The sequence below is a fragment of the Glandiceps talaboti genome, chromosome 1, assembly GCF_964340395.1.
Source record: "Glandiceps talaboti chromosome 1, keGlaTala1.1, whole genome shotgun sequence".
Taxonomy (NCBI): domain Eukaryota; kingdom Metazoa; phylum Hemichordata; class Enteropneusta; family Spengelidae; genus Glandiceps; species Glandiceps talaboti.
In genome coordinates this window covers 30,049,000-30,066,555 of record NC_135549.1, presented here as the reverse complement: position 1 = coordinate 30,066,555, position 17,556 = coordinate 30,049,000, and the positions used below count along the sequence as shown (strand labels likewise).

The following is a 17,556-nucleotide window of genomic DNA, read 5'->3' as shown; positions in this document are numbered from 1 at the left end:
TTTTTCTGATCTACACTACCGACAAAAAGTATTGTCGCACTGTGTCGACATCGTAATATACATGGGTAAACATGTTCACTGATGTATAAACACGGAATGAATGCATTTTGAATAAAGTTTGACACCTTTAACCCAATTTGTATCATTAGTAATTTATACAAGATACTCTCAAAATGACAGTCTGATCAAATTGTGTTAGCTCAGTGGGAAAATAATACTAGAAATTATACATTGGTGATTTCCTTAAAATAACAAGATTTAGTGAACAACCAAGTTCCTGTAATGATTGCAAAAGGACATTTGAGCTATGATCATATATTGCCAAGTTTGGCATTATTTGACATACATGTTCTCTAATTGTCAAACAATTTGGTCAGTTAGGCACATTCTTTTATCCTTAACAATAGACCCAGTTGATGATGTACAGTTTAGAAGCCAACTTAGTATTTTTATAAGGAGGAAGTAGTTTAATCTACCTGAAGCACCAAATCATGGCTGAATGGATCGGAATACATGTAAAGCTGATATTATAATCCCCCTCCCCCTTCCACCCTTTGCTTGCCATGCACAAACCCATCCCATCATTGAAAATCTATTGCCAAACAATCTATTGAAAACACTGTAATATTATATCGTATTTCCTGTATTGTGTAATATTATATCATATTTCCTGTATTGTGTAATATTATCAGTATTTCCTGTATTGTGTACATTTCAATGAAATCTCTCAACATGACTGAAATCACCAGCACTTTTTTCCTGGCATCCAATGCTGATAAACATTTACCACGATAGTTGAGAAACTTATGAGGATTTACTCTTTGCTACAAGAAATTTCACGGACATACATGTATACAAATGTAAATAGCATATGATGTCAATACAGACACTTGGCAGGCTCTCATTGTAGAACTTACATGTACGTACTGCCATACCAAGCAGGTTGTGGACTTTGGAGTCCAATAACCAGTATGACATACCAGAAATCAGAAGAAGTTGTCCTGAAACCAAGTAGCGCTAATCAGACTTGATAGATTTGGATTACACACTTGTATACAAACCAGTGTCAGGTGACCAATTACAAGGTATATCCATGTCATGTGACCTGAAACAATACATACTTGTGGCATGAGAACAATTGAGGAAGTACAGTACATTGTACTCACCTCAACTCTGTAAAAGTTTAGTGGTGATGATGATGGTGATGATGATAGCTCCTACACCTTATACCTGTCCTATAGCAGTGAGTATAGATAACTGTAATGTCTATAGTCTAATATGGTATAGACACAAACCAGTCAACAGGTTGTCATTGTCCATTACGGTAGGACTTCCAGTTGCCATATTGTTGCCTTGAACTCCTGATTTGTAGTCAGAATCAGATATGCCTTAAATTTGTCATGTACATGGTATATTGACTTTGAACACAGCACTTAGACCTCTTGGTATATGTTTATTAGTATTACATTAAACATCCATGTCATGTAGGTGTAATTACACACTAATCTTGTTTTTGCAGGTATTACACAGTATCCTAGAGACTTCCTGCTAATCTTGTAATCTTACATCAACATTGCTAAGATTACAAGGCCAACAGCAAATCATGGGGCTTAGGACATTAGGTATTACATAGTGGTTCATTTCATTTCAATGATTATTTGACTTTTAAATACAGTTACCTATTGAAATTGAGGAAGAAGAAAAAGAGTTTGAAGATGAAGCCCACAAAGTTGCCCATGAGTTACTTGTGACGGAGAAGAAATACGTGAACAGACTCTTCCTAGTTGACCAAGTAAGTTTTCAGGCCATATTTACCAAGTATGTTTGAAATATCTAAACTAGATAATGTAACTATATAGTTATATTAATTGTAGAAAAATGGCATGAATTTTGATCAAGAAATAGAAATTGATAACTGGACATGAACATGGAAATAAAGGTATCTTGTAAAACAATCAGTGTTTTTTTGCTAAGGTCTGGGAACCTCGGTAACACAAAGAGGTGAATCTGGTATAACTGGAATAGTTTCCCATGCCATATACTATAATGTTGGTGGGAACCCCAGTAAAATGACTGGGACACTCAGGTAGATTTTTACCTACTGTAACCACCATTAACAAAAACACTGACAATTGTATTGAAAAATTTATTTCTAGCAGTCATTTCTAAATGTTTGTCATCGTACAACTTAACTATTATGTGTACTTGTAGGTATTCCATTTTCGTCTGGATAATGAAAACAGAATGCATAATTGGTTTAGTCCAGATGTTGTGAAGGATATGTTTGCCAACATCAAATCCATTTACAAGTTCCACAGTGATTTTCTGCTTCCACAAATGGAGCAAAGGTTGCAAGACTGGTAAGTAAACTGTACTATAAAGTGAATGGTACACCACTGCACAGTACATTTATTACATGTAATTCACATATAAGTAACATACTGTACATGTAAGGGTCACTGTTCATATATCTAGTGTATAAATTTCTAATCTTGTTTGAGTAAAGGTCATCCTTAATTTGACCCCTGACACTTATAACAGTTTCAAAACATTGAATGAGTTGCATACTGGTCCATGAATGTGATGTGATCTGTTTAATGTGATCTCTGTGTGATGATGTGTGGTTGAACTTGAAGCCTTTAATCCATGTTAAACCTTGCCATATAAATTCCACTTTGTGTGTGCTGTAATGCTGTGTACCATATCATGAAAAGATGAGCTCAGATGATCATTTCAAATGAATTGCATGCAGGCAGACTGAGAGGGGTCTTATTAATGGAAAAATATACTTCCCCTGTTCTTTCCATAAATTGTCTACATAGAATGATGTGAAAATGTATACAATGTACAAGGGATTCAAACTTGATTACATGACAATCACTGCACTAAAGAGCAAAACAAAAACATACAGTAATTTTGTATAAAGAAATATTATAGAATTGCCGCTCTGTACATGATTGGAATATGTAAGAATATTGTTAAACTAGATTTATTTGTATAGAATTCTTTTGAAGTGCTATTATTTATAGAACAATTTGTTTACTCAAGACCTTCAGCTAATAAAATGACCCTACAATACAATACAATATATTTCATTACTCTCACAAGGAGAAACTGAAGTGTCTGCTTTGAAACATACAAAAGTTGACAAACATACTGTAAAAAAACTAATAAATAAAGAAATACTATTGAACAAATTTAAATAATACATACAGAGACTTTGACCAAAACATTAAAACATTACAGATAAAAACTAGACACTTGTACTTTGTTCAGACTTTGTGAAACTGTGAGTTTCACTCTGAGGTGACATAAAGTAGTAAAACTAATAAGATGGATTTGGGACTCCATTCACACTGAATTTTTGTACCTGACACAGATCACATACCAAAATCATCCTAATATTAGAACAGCCTTCATTTGTTCCTATCATTTAGCAGCAACCCTGAACTTTAACCCTGGAACCCTCCTTATCTAAAGAAACTAAATACATTTATGTAATCAAATGGGAATTTTGTGTAGGACACAAAAGATAAGTCAACTCTTATCACCCCATTGTTGTGTTCATATTTATGGTGTGTTTTTTTATGTTAGGTGAGACTAGAGTTCACTCAAAGTCAACTCAACTGGCTAAGTGAGAACCCCCTATTGATCTACATAATCGTCAATTAAAATTGGTTACAAGTCTTAGGATAAATGAATGTTTAAAACATTGCATATGACATATTGAAACGCGAATCCTTTCACTTCTCACCATACCTTGTCTGTCGAGGTAGTCATACAGCGGTGTGTCGCGTCGCTGGGGATGGCATCTGTCTTTTATTTCAGTCATTCATAATATGTTGATTGAAATGTGTTTAATTTTGCATGAAGTAATGTAGAAATTGCTGCCCTGTAAACGACTGGAATTGGAATATACAATGGTGATAAATTTCCTCAAGATACTCATTCCATTATTTTCTTCCTTCATTTCTTATTTGCTGTCACAGGGACAACAACCCAAAGATTGGTGACATCATGAAATCCAATGCACCATTCTTTAGGATGTACTCAGAGTATGTCAAAAATTTTGACCATGCTATGGAACTTTTGAATTCATGGATGGTTAAAGTACCTGAGTTTGCTGAACTTGTCAGAACAATACAGGTAAGTTAAGATGTCAACGTTGTATTTTTTCATTGGACAAGTATGAGTAGGTAAGTTGAGATGTCAGAGTTGAATGTTTTCATTGGACAAGTAGTTTGAATTGTCAAAATATAGTATCTGCATTTAATATTGAAGTCAAATGTCAAATCATTTCAAAATAAACTTGTCAGAACAATACAGGTAATTTTCAGAGTTGAATTTTTCCAATTGTCTGTGTTGACTTGACTCGGAATGTTGTAGCTGAGTTTAGTGAGGAAGTCATATGTTTTCAATAGACTCTCTTACAGCCCTCGGAGCTTCGCTTTACTAAAATTAAAGCTAAACGAATTATTTTGTATGTACCGATGCCAGCTAATTAACCGTACTCGAATATCCTTGTACTATGCGCCCTCATCGACCATGATAGAGATAACCATTCGTTGACGTGTGACTGCGACGCTCCGTGTTATCGCGAAGCTCGGACTTCGCGATAACACGGAGCGTCGCAGTCACACGTCAACGAACATATATCTCTATGTGGTCGATGAGGGCGCACAGTACAAGGTTGTTCGAGTACGATGGAGTACGTTATGTAGATGGTATCGGTACATACAAAATAATTCATTTAGCGTCGATTTTAGTAAAGCGAAGTTCCGAGGACTGTGAGAGAGTCTAATGTTTTCAACCACCTGCTGTTCCCTAACTTGTCACTGAGAGCAGTGCAACTTTATTTAGGTTGTTAGTCTTTCTAAGTATCTGAATTTGCTTAACACTAGAATAATTCACATAAATTTAGCATCAAAGTGAAAATTTACAAGCCTAGTGTACTTGTGTTTGCTTTGACTTGGTTAGGTAAATTTAAACGAAACACAAACACTAGGGGGGGGGGGGGGACTACAGAAACTAAATGAGTCAGCATTGATAAAGGGAATTTCCATAGGTACAATGTTATTGTACAGTCGGGTATTTCCAAAAATAGTATGGCTTATCAGTTATTGTATTTGACCCCACAGTGACCCTAGTATAGATAGGTTACCAGTATTGTTCAATGGAACCTTTGATACTTACACACACGTGTAACTTACTACAAATTATCTGTCAGCAATTTCTTGCATTCTGGTTGATCAGTTCTGTGTATAAAGTTTGATATTTATATTGTTTGTTCTGTGCATGTATGTAACAAGGACTTCATTATGTTGCAATTCATATAGTGGTTTATAAGTCATGTTTAAGTTTTATAACTTGTGTGTACGAAATCTCGTGTGGAGGATATTACTATAGTCATGTGATAACTTCACTGGTGAATAACAGGAAGTACATACATGTACTACAGTGTTTTTTGTCATTAGGTAAGAGGAAGATAAAATCTACCATGCACAAGGCTAAAATCATGTTTTAGGATTCCTCACAAAGTGATAGTCAGGAACAACATTTACATGTATGGGAAAATAAGTTAGCTGGGGCTCTCAAGCTCATTTCAGCTCAGTATGTGAGAATATGTACAATGAGTTGATTTGATCCACAAATACACAATGAGTGTCAGTGAGGTGTGGCATACCGGGTATGTACTTACGGTACATGTATTTGCTTGTGTTGCTCTATGTATGGCTGTAATATATGTGATCAAAATTGCAACATATAGCAAGCATAAGCATAAGTGCAACCCCCCCCCCCCCCCCCCACATTGGCATTTACAATACACAAACAAAGAGAGAGGATTAATAGTAATCAGACAGGTACATACATGGTATAGTATCTACATCTGTAACTGATAAGATTGTATGTTGGTATCTTTTACACAGAAAGATAAAGCCTGTGGTAGCCTATCTCTTCCTCATCACCTGCTGGAACCAGTACAAAGGATACCCAGATATGAATTACTTATGAAAGGTAAACATTGCTACTACTACACTCAGTAACTTAATGTCTGAATAAATCATATCAATCTGTGATTTAATTTATGGTAAATTAACTGCAATATTTTTGGTAGTTCTGTTGTTTTGGTACCTGAAATGTAATATCACCATCTAGGTACATCATGAAAATAACAGTCATTTGTTTCCTCAGTCGACACCATATCTTCTCTACTCTAACACACTTTACACATACACAATATGCTATAGATGCACATGGGAATAAATTAACCTTTGTGTTTTATTTGGATCCTCTGCATTTGTCGTAGGAGGTAGACTGCTATCTTAATAATAATAATAATAATAATTTTATTCCCTCCAAAAATATATAATAATTACAAATTACAAATATATTTACTAGTCAAGATAAATATGTCTATCAATAGCTAACAGGAAAGGGGGAAATAGTTGTATTGCAACTAATCTAGTCCAACCTCAGCCTATAAATACATTTGACAATTGACAATAAATATTATCTGGATATGTCCAATATATGATATAATAAATCTGGATCCTCCAATCTTACAAATACATAAAATACACACAGCAAAAAAATATGTAAATAAATAAACATGGCCAATCTAAACTACAAAATTAACTGACTGTATATATTAAAGATACTGAGAATTAAACTTGGATTACTAATTACATCTTTATAGCATATTTTTATACCATTAGTTAGACAGCTGTTTTTCACACCCTCATTTTAATCCTAGGCCAACAGCAGTGTAAGCGAAATATTCCACAAGTTTTCCACATGTACATGTACAAGGTGAAAGGAAGTTCATGCAAGGCTATCATTTTGTGATTATTTTCCTTTGTCAATACTTTCAGAATATCTGAAGAATCTGGCAGAAAACTCTCCTGATAAAAAAGACACAGAAGGTAAGTAAATAGTTTATATCAAATATAATGAATTATACTGTACTCAAGCCAAGTTATTGTCTTTGAACAGAAAATATGGATGATATACCCTGGTTGTAATTCATGCCTTGCTTTCATTTTGCCGGCACTCAGATATGTGGTGGGGGTGGGGGCGGGGGTGGGGGCTGGGGGGGGGGGGAATGTCAAGGGTAGAGCTACATTTTGTATATTTCTTTACACCCTAAACTTCATCCATTATTGACATCTTCCAGGGGTCAGACATTATTGACATCACTATTTTCTGATGCCTGTTATCTGATCTGATTGTTTTGCTTCTTATGTATGTATGTATGTACGTTTGTGATGTCCTTTTGTTTCCTTTTTGATCGGGTAATGAAATAAAAAAAAATTATATCTATCGTATCGTATGTCATTACAACTCATGTCTTCATCACTGGTTTTACTGTGCTCAAAATGTGTGTCAAATATTCCAAATCATTATTTTCTCCGATTTTTCATAAATTATTCTTGAGGATGTGTAATTATAATTCTCAATATTTTTCTTCATTCAACCAGAAAATACTCACGACCTAAGGGTTTTCCATTAATCATCTAGTGACTTGTAATGACAAAGGCCCCTTATGTCATTTGTAAGTTCCTTGGCTGAATGAAGAAAAATATTGGGGAATAATGTTTAAATTTTTGTTTTCTGGCCCTGTGTGTTTCCAATTCAGAATGACAAATAAATTAAGCATGCATTTTCCCCCCAAAACAATGGAGACTGATGTAAGTTTACTTATAAACCATGTTTTAGAAATCATAATGCTAGGGAAGTTTTTCCTATATTTACTTCTCCCTTTAACTTTTCATTTCTATAAACCTTGAAGGTCTACAGATTTAAACAACAACATTAAAATAAATGATAATGGATATATAGGAAATTAAAAAGTCCTCAATATATGGAGACATCAAAATAAATAAAAATCTCATTAACTCATTGATCCTTGATTAATTAATCAATCAATAATTAATTGATTGATTGATTGATTGATTGATTGATTGATTGATTGATTGATTGATTGTTTGATTAATAATCATTATTTAACTGTTTGATAAAAATGATTGATTACATGTATTCATAAATTAAAGGCAAGAAAGTTGACATACCACGTCATAATGTCTGTTCTCATTCTGCACTTTGTACAGAAGCCTTAATTTTAATATCAACTGCTGCCAAGAGTTCCAATGAAGCTATGGGCAAACTGGTGAGTTGGAAGTTATACACCATTGTATTTTTTGGCGGGAAACAAATGACATATCAAATGAATCCAGCAGACTCAAAATAGATACTGATGAAAGATTATCAGCATGGAGTAGGAGTGAAAAATGTGGTGAATTTCAAGGACAAACAGTGTTGTGTTTAAATAGTTGAAAAACAAATGGCACTGAACTTTACAAATCATTATCAACACACAGTGCTAAAAAGGTATAGATTAGGTGACAAAAATGTGAACCAAGTTGTGTGTGAATTTTACTGAAGGCCAAATAGTGTAACAAATGTTTTCCAAACACAATGTAAAAAATTAAAGTATTCTAATTTCCATAGTAAGGATACCAAATAAAAGTCAATCAGTAAAACACGACAACAAGTATATTACAAATGAGTTTTAAATCTTGGAAGAGGTTTACAAACACTGAAAACACACAGGTTATGGAAAGTTCAAGGTTACATGTTGAATCTTGGTATTGTTTGTTAGTTTGAATATTAATAATGAATGCACTAAGAAGTTTATATGACAACATATTGGATGTACTTCTTTCAGTGAAAGTCAATCTCTGTAAATCATAAGTAAGATAAATGTATGCCTAGTTAGTTTAAAAACAAATAGTAAATTAAGTTTGAGGTACTATAAAATAAAACTGAAACAGAAAAAGTATTAACTAAGAATGTGTTAATAAAAACTTGTTTCATAAAATAAATCATTTATGAATTTTGGTTCTCACTTTCAGTATCAGATTAATTATAGAAAACAGACATTAAAACATAATGTATATTTTGTTTTTAGGATAAATTCAAGAAAATGTTGGAGCTTCAGTCATCTGTTGATGGGTTGAAAGACATGATTGTGCAAGGTAGAGAGTTACTGAAGGAAGGTAAAATAGTGAAAAGGTCAGCTAGGAAAGCAGAATCACAGTCCAGATACTTGTTTTTGGTGAGTTTAATACATACTTATATACGTGCCCAATTCAGGTATGTTGCCTTTGGGTTTTTACAGACCATTTTCTTTCAGTGTTGCCATAATTTTTGCCAGTGTGTTCTGTATTTTGAAGTAGGAAGTTACAGAACAGGCGACATTAGAAAATCAGTGATGTGCACTGATACAACACTCTGTATAACAAAGATTAATTTAAATACAAAATTTATGAAGAAATGGATAAAAATGGGCAGTTGTAAATGTACTGAGTGATTTTGTAGATAAGGGAAAGTTCATACAGTTTAGTAGACTTACTATGTGTTCAATTTTCATTTAGTTTCATATGTGTTCCAAGACTTTTCATACCACATACTATAATATACCCAGGCATGTAGTAGTTGACAGCCCAGAAACATTGCTACACTATCAGCCTTGACATATACTAACTCATTCTGATGAACAACATTACCAAAGCAAATAGCCAAGTCTCTTGGCTAATTCAAACATTACTACAATCATTTGTACTTGCTATTTGAAAGTGACGACTAGTATATTTTGCTATTCAGTTTTACTGTATCATTTCATTCCAAAGCTATTGAGCAACTTCCTTATTGGTGATTCCATATCACATGGACATTGTATTTTTAGGTACTACATAATATTTGTATCTCATACTATAATTTCATCTATCTTATTTTCTTCACAGTTCAGTGATATCATTCTGTGTTGTAGTGTACATGTTAAGATAGTTAATAATGCCAGATATCATGTCAGAGCCAAGATGGACCTACAAGGCATGCAGGTATGTATGGATGTCATGTATGTGTGTCTTGTGTGCATACATCAAATTATTACCCCATATATAATCGAGGGCACGTAGGTATGCGTGTGTTTGGATTGTCCGTATATCTATGCTAAAATGACAATTATATTATACCAGTATATTGATGGTGGAAATCGAGGGATCTGATTGGTCTAGACATCGAACTAGCGCGTCTAAAACGAGTGATAATGCACTGCTGGTACGATAATGCACTGCTGGCACGCGTCCAAATTTTGTTCGTCTACGAGCGTTGAGTTGTAGTCCGCCGTGATACTGATAGTGAACTCTTCGAATTGTCAGAGGAGGATTTTCTCTCAATGAGACAATATTTTATGAGAAATTATTGAAGGAAATTTCGAAAGCAACCAAGTCATCGCGTATTTGTTCAAATCATCGCCTACTACATGTACTATAGGTCAAGGCATGCACGAAATCGGTCCCACCTCGGCGCGGCGCGGCCAGTTGGAGTGGAAACATTGGTGAGCTGTCCTGTCCTGTCATAAAAATGAAGCAAGTGAAAGAACTTACACTGGCCGACTTACCATTAATCTAAATAGAAATTTTTCTGGGATCCTGTCCTAGAGTATCAGTCATCAATCCGAGAGGGAAATCCTCAAACCCGAAAATCTACCGACGTAACTTCCAGTAATATAAATACATTGTAAATATCAACCTGTCTATCACTTCACCGAGTCGCGAATTCGGCCGGGAACGATCGAAGCATGCTGTATTCAATAAACCACTTCAAGTTTATACCTTGAGTCAAACAGGTTGTTTATTCATCACTGTGCACTTTTAATGAGCCGATCAATGTACAGATTATCCCTAGAAACGATTCGCAGGTAAAATAAATCCAGTCGCTGCACGACGTTCACGTTGAGGCCAAGATCAGCTGTCTTGAAAGCAGCGTTATTGTTATGCAAATTAGCCACAGGGGCGCATATGAAACGAGAAAACGTTAGTTCTTATCTTGTTTCCGATATTTTCAATATACTGGTATAATATAATAGCGATAAACCACCCCCTGGGGAAGGTATACCACTCGGTTTTGACCAGTGAACTCAATATATGCACTCGCTATCGCTCGTGCATATATTTCGTTCACTGGTCAAAACCTCTTGGTATACCATCCCCAGGGGGTGGTTTATTGCTTAATTGTCTCATTATATGTAGAAATATACAGGGCATGCAAATATGCGTATTTGTATGTCTGTTCTGTCTCTCCTTACAACTCTGTTTAACCTAGTGAAATTTATCATTACCCATATAGTGTTTGTAGAAAAATAGAGTTACCTTCTGACTAAGAGTGGTTGCTAGGTGGGATATCACATTGAAAACATTAGGCTACATTGTCTGCCTATTCAGGTGTGCTAAGTTTGCATGTACACCAAGCTATAGTTGAGTTTAATAATAATATCAACTTTTAAGTGAAAATTGTGATTGTTTATAGAAAAAAAGTGTGTTGATAGTAGATGTATATGTATGGTTGTTTGAGGTTTTATCTGATTAGAAACTGTTAACACATTGAAATCTGGGCCAGTGTTGGTGTAGGGTTGCATTTACTCCAAACTTTAAAAAATATCATATATTGGGTTTCACACTACAGATTCTGTAGTCTCCGAGCAAGTTGTACATGCAAGTCACTAATTCTATCACCAAAAATGTAGTATATGTTAATTTGTGATTTGTGTATTGACTTCAGTTAGCCTTCTCACCCAGATACCAGTACACTTGGACATGAACATCACAACTGTTTATTTTATTTTTACAATTTGAAGAATAATGATGAAATTTGGTAATAAATACCACCATCTGTTGATTAAACCTGTATGTACCTGATGTTGAATAGAAAAGTATTAAAATTAAATGTAAACAAAGTGTACATACAGGCAACAACTTAATCTGTGTACATACATGGAACTGATTAGATTCAACTTATGTGGTTATTGAATGTGTACTTTTAAGCTTACATACACACTTAATAATGAAATGTGTGTATGTTATATAATGTTCTCAATACAAACAGTGTCATGCATTCAAAGTCCTGGTGTTGAATCTTCATGAACGTTTTCCAAGTTTTCTAAAGGAGAAATAAAGCTGACCTCTCATATGTCATTTATGTAAATGTTTGTCAAACTAAATATGTGACATGTTTTTTCTATTTGTTGTGATCCTTGTTTATTCAGGTTGCCAATGTCGGTGATAGTGATAGAATATTTCGACTAAGTAGTCGACAGAAAGTTATTGAATTTCAGGCCAGTTCTGATGAAGAGAAGACAGAATGGATTGAGGTTTGTTAATCCATTCATCCATTCATTCATCTACTCATTCATACATTTATTCATTCATTCATCCATCCATCCATCCATCCATTTATTTTATCCATCCATCCATCCATCCATCCATTCATCCATCTATCCATCTATCCATCCATCCATCCATTAATTCATTCATTCATAAATTCATTCATGGTCAAATATTAGCCCATAATACAACCAAGGATTTAGAGCAAGAATATGGTCCAAAAATTAGTCTTTTTATTCCAAAAGTTCATAAAAAATAATGATTCATAATATACTGCTATGCTATGCTCATTGAACGAGTCTAGTTCCTATATGGTGGTTTACTTACAAACCGTGTTGGTATCTAGACTACAAATGTACATTGAACTGCCATTTAGGAAATCTTAATTCCTTTTAAGTTCCATGGCATTGCTATCAGTATCTAGTTTATACAATGAATGATTTACAATCAAGTGTTCGTACAAGTTCACATCAATCAGACTCCCTTAGTATTTACTTACCAGTATTTCTATTTCTCTGTCTAGGCCATTACTGAAGCCATTGCTGAATATGAGAAAAAATATAGCACCATACAGAATGAAGAAGATGTAAGTATTAGAGTCTAATGTTAGTATCCCGGCATGTTGTCTGTATTTTATCAGTTGAGTCATGGGATTGGATTTTCCTGTTGTTCATGACCAACTTTTTCTATAGCTTTGCCAGTCAACTGTTTTCCTCAAGTGACTTTTAATCTTCATTCAATATGAGATTTATAAACTTTCATTAGATGACTTTCTCCTCTGTATAGTTCACAAGATATGTTTACTACATGTATTGCGGACAGAGCAAGTGTCTGTCTATGTAGTGCATCTGTAGTACTGATACAAAATAAACTAAATGTAACTATAATTGTTGTCTTTGATTACATTGTAATAATGAACAGAGCCATAGCTGAGGTTACTCTTCGATAACATTAACTGTGATCATTTGCATTTCAATATCATTTGCCAGCAGTAACTCATTGAGACTGTGAGATACAGCATGTTGCTCCATACCTGATGACCAATGTGTGAGGGTGCCCCATCACGTCATACTGTACAGACTATAATTTATTGACAGTGAAATTATCTCAAGTCTCATTTCACATAATATTATTATTATATTAATTTGTCAAAAACTCTACATTACAACAATTACTCATACAGTGTATATCTGTACTATGAGAAACGTAGCCAAATATTTTTCATTTTGTGTATATACGTAACATTTCAAGAACATATAGATGTACGAGTTTGTTATGTTAAATAGAATTGAGGCTGAGTTGAACGCTGTCATGAAGCATCAATTTCTTGTCTTGTCTTGTGTTAGGACCTAATCAGCCGGTTAGGGAAGAGAGCACCTAAGTGGGTCAGAGATGACGAAACATCGCAGTGTATGAGATGTGCTTCACCATTCCATCCCATCAAGAGAAGACGTCATCATTGTAGAGCATGTGGTCTGGTGAGGACAGAGAATTGCATGTTTTACACATTATATCAACATTACAGAGTAGTAGTATAGTTCAGTACAGAACACTTCAGTATATGTATGTATATTGCAGTACATGACAGTATAGTACTACACTGGAGTACAATACTTATACAGCACAACACAGTACACAAACAGTATTGTTCACTACAATCAATTTTTTATATACAACTACAATACAATATAGTCCAGTATAGCTAGTGCAGTGCTGTACGGTGCAGTGCAGTGCTTTCACGTAGAACACCATGTTAAACAGTCAAGACTGCATTATAATAATTTGCATGTGCAGTACAGTAACTACAGTATAATACAGTACTTTGTAGAACAGTGCAATACACTACACAACACCACAGTGCACTACACTACACACCACACTGCACTACATTATACTACGCTGCAGTTGAGTCCCGTGCAGTACAGTGTAGTGCAGTACAGACTAGTACAGTGCAGCACAGTACAGTACAGTACAGTACAGTACAGTACAGTACAGACTACATGTAGTTCAATATGGTACAGTACAGTACAGTGCAGTGCAGTGCAGTACAGTACAGTACAAAACCATAATGATTGTAGATATATAAGACTGGTCATACATGTGAATTTGTAAATGTGTCAATGTTCTAGTATTATACAAACCTTACCAGCCAATACTCATGTCTCTGACCTTGTCATTATCAGGTGGTGTGTCATAAGTGTTCTAACTACAAAGCCAGACTTTTATATGATGATAACAAACTCAATAGAGTAGACGCAGTCTGCTACAACATTCTACAAAAAGAAAGGAAACTCATCAAAGAAGACAGCAAATCTAGTACAGATGAACAGGTAGGTAATATGTCCTCCTGTACTTGACTACTTGACAGTGTGTATGTTTACCTGACTTATATCAGTCCTACAACATAATAAAACATTTCACACTTTGGACTTGAACAGTGGGCTACCAATTTCAGAAAGTGGTAGCCAAAAGATGGTGACCAATAGTCCCACATTCCTGAACTGAAAACAGAGTTCCTCTATTGGAAATATGTGTAATTAAAATACTTTTATGTCTATAAATCTTCCATCCTTTCAATCATTGCATAATCAGTGGTTGCCTGAGTGGGCTACCAGCTGCAAATTATGGTAGTCCCATGGCAAGTATTGGTAGTCTGTGGGCATGGGACTACTGTTAATTTCAAGCCCTGCCACTCTGGGATCAGTTAGTAAGATATTAAACTAACTGATATGTCAACATTGATCACAAACAAACTATTTTTGCACATTGTAAATTACAAAGAGTAACATACTCTCCCCCACCCCAACCCAACCAAGTATTTATATGGTAACCAGTGCATGTTGATCTTTTCTCTGTTCTTTATTGTAAAATCATGATAACAGCCACCCAAGATTGCAATACTATTGACTAACCATACACAACATAATATTGAATGACTTTCGTTGTCATATAGGGAGATGTATGGGGAGATATAACCCACAAATAAAATACAGTGTGTGTACTTGTTTGTGACAATCAGGACGGAGGCGAGGTTCATGCAAAAAAAACAACAATAATGTTATTATCGGTAGTGTCAGTAACTAGTCAAAGCATAAACACATTGATCCCATAACTCTGTTTACAGATTAGAATGCTATGCATGATAATAATAATCAAGTTAAATTGAAATACACCAGCTGGTACTCCATGTAGTGCATCAACATGTCAACTAACTGATTCCCACAAATATAAACAAACTGATGTGTGAACCTACATTAGAGGTACTCACTGTTTTTTGTATCAGTTTTCTTGTTGTCTTTACCTAATTTGTCAATCTTGTAGCTAATTTCACTGAAACAAAGTTAATACACTGGCCATATACATTTTATTACGAGTTGTATAAAACCAGCTCCTGTGATAAGTGTCAGTTTTCCTCTATGCTTCATGTTTATGACAGTGATACTTATTTCATTGAAGTAAATGCACTGGTCTTTTTTTGCAAGTTGTAAAAACCAGGATAAGACATACAGCAAGAATTTCAAACTTCTGTCAGTTTTTCTCTATGCTTGATGATGTATATATGACAGTGGTTACCATTTATTTGTACAGGATTCACAGGATGCAGAAGAGAAATTTGAAGAGGAGAAAACTAAAGTAGAAGAAGAAGAAGAGATAAACTATAGTGGTCACCTACACCAATCTATAACTGATGGACTAGGAAGAAAACAATGGTCAAAGAGATGGGTAGTCATTTCTAACATGGCTATGCATTTTAACAGAGCCAAACAGGTACAGTGATATATATGTATATTATAGTATACATTTGTACATCTCATTGTGATTACCTGTATATCTGCTGACCACAGACTGATTGATAGCAAATCACAGCATATTCCGGTTACTGAAGATATGGTCGTATTTCATGTATGTATTGCAAGAGGGTGCCCCAGATTTGGCAAAGTGAGGGTTAAAACATTTGGTCCTGGCTGCTGATCATATGACAATCATACAAAGCTGTGAACAAAGTATGGGTAAAAGAATTCAATGTGTTCTTTAAAGAACATTACAGTAGAAATTAGGCACGTTTTCATTACTGGTAGTCACTAATAAAATGATACAGCAAGAACAATATGGAAAGGGGAGGTATCTTTGTTTGTGTCTGCTGTCACTACACCACTGTTCTCAACTACTCTAGCCCTCACTTCCAGTTCTAAAACAGCTTACAAACAGCACTCCTAGTGGCCAAACCAGGAAATGTTTTATTTCTCTGATAATCAGAATATGGCATATTACATGTTAATGGCGCAAAAATGTATAATTACACTTCACTCATCATAAGTGAAATGAGATGTGGATATTAAAAATATTGAAATGTCGATAATGGTAGACCAGTGTTGTATGGACAAAGATAGTCAGAATAAATACAAACATGTTATCTACATATATGCTCCACCACAGGCAAATATATCTTCTTAATTGTCTGTGGCTCCACTGATAAGATAACCCTGCTGTGAGAACTGTGATTGGATCCCTGGTTTTTACAATGTAATGTCAAACCTACAGATAGTCCACTTACTAGTGTTGTCTTTAGGTAATGGTATCTGTACAAATCTTGACTTGGTAGTATCCTGACACTAGTGTTTGGTGTTTAATTTCAGGACATCAATCCATTCCTATCGGTACCATTGAGTTGTTATAAAGTGCATGACATTACAGAAGAGGATGGCATAGAGAGAAAGAACTGTTTTAAAATCATGTACAAGAAAACTTGTCACTATCTGTCAGCTTCAAATGAAGCCAAGAAAAATGAGTGAGTATGATGATGAACAGATAGCTTTATGTAAATATCAAACTGTCAAATATCACTTCAAGTTGTTTTGTGTGAATTTTATTTACTTTAAAGGGACACAAACTGACTGTATATGTTTTGGGGGATGTAGATTTTGCTGCATATTTAAAATGAACCAACAGTATTCTACTTACTAATGTGCACATAACCATCACTTACAATTGACAACTCAAAACTTTAAGTATTACATAACTGAAAAAAAGACAGTTTACATTTCATGGGCTTGAATTAAAGAAAATAGATAGATCATAGAAAACATACATGTGCACTTGTCATATTCACTTAGTCATTTGTTGTTTGGTTTTTTGTTGGATTGACTTTGCTGATCTCTTTATTTTGTTTGCAAAAAAAATATATATTTGTTGAATATGAAACCATCTGTCTAATTTCTGATGTCTGTATCTTGTTTCAGGTGGATGGAAATGATCAAGATATACAGTAAACCATCAGTTACATCATGATAACTGTGCTTATAACTTTAAAACACACACACACACACACACA

At 34.6% G+C, this 17,556-nt stretch overlaps 1 protein-coding gene across 2 annotated transcripts in view; it reads left to right on the top strand.

Annotated features, from left to right (window-relative positions):
- The window catches only part of LOC144453797 (FYVE, RhoGEF and PH domain-containing protein 2-like), a 35,150-nt gene extending 17,594 nt beyond the window's left edge, over positions 1-17,556 (top strand). For both annotated transcript variants that reach the window (XM_078145169.1, XM_078145162.1), the window contains 15 exons: positions 1,676-1,792; positions 2,212-2,360; positions 3,990-4,146; positions 5,928-6,015; positions 6,873-6,923; positions 8,109-8,167; positions 8,969-9,115; positions 9,804-9,899; positions 12,107-12,211; positions 12,748-12,810; positions 13,571-13,702; positions 14,408-14,554; positions 15,813-15,992; positions 16,862-17,013; positions 17,465-17,556. In XM_078145169.1, coding sequence (XP_078001295.1) covers positions 1,676-1,792; positions 2,212-2,360; positions 3,990-4,146; positions 5,928-6,015; positions 6,873-6,923; positions 8,109-8,167; positions 8,969-9,115; positions 9,804-9,899; positions 12,107-12,211; positions 12,748-12,810; positions 13,571-13,702; positions 14,408-14,554; positions 15,813-15,992; positions 16,862-17,013; positions 17,465-17,513 — 1,692 coding nt within the window. In that variant the 3' untranslated portion in view covers positions 17,514-17,556. The remainder of the gene's footprint in view (positions 1-1,675; positions 1,793-2,211; positions 2,361-3,989; positions 4,147-5,927; positions 6,016-6,872; positions 6,924-8,108; positions 8,168-8,968; positions 9,116-9,803; positions 9,900-12,106; positions 12,212-12,747; positions 12,811-13,570; positions 13,703-14,407; positions 14,555-15,812; positions 15,993-16,861; positions 17,014-17,464) is intronic.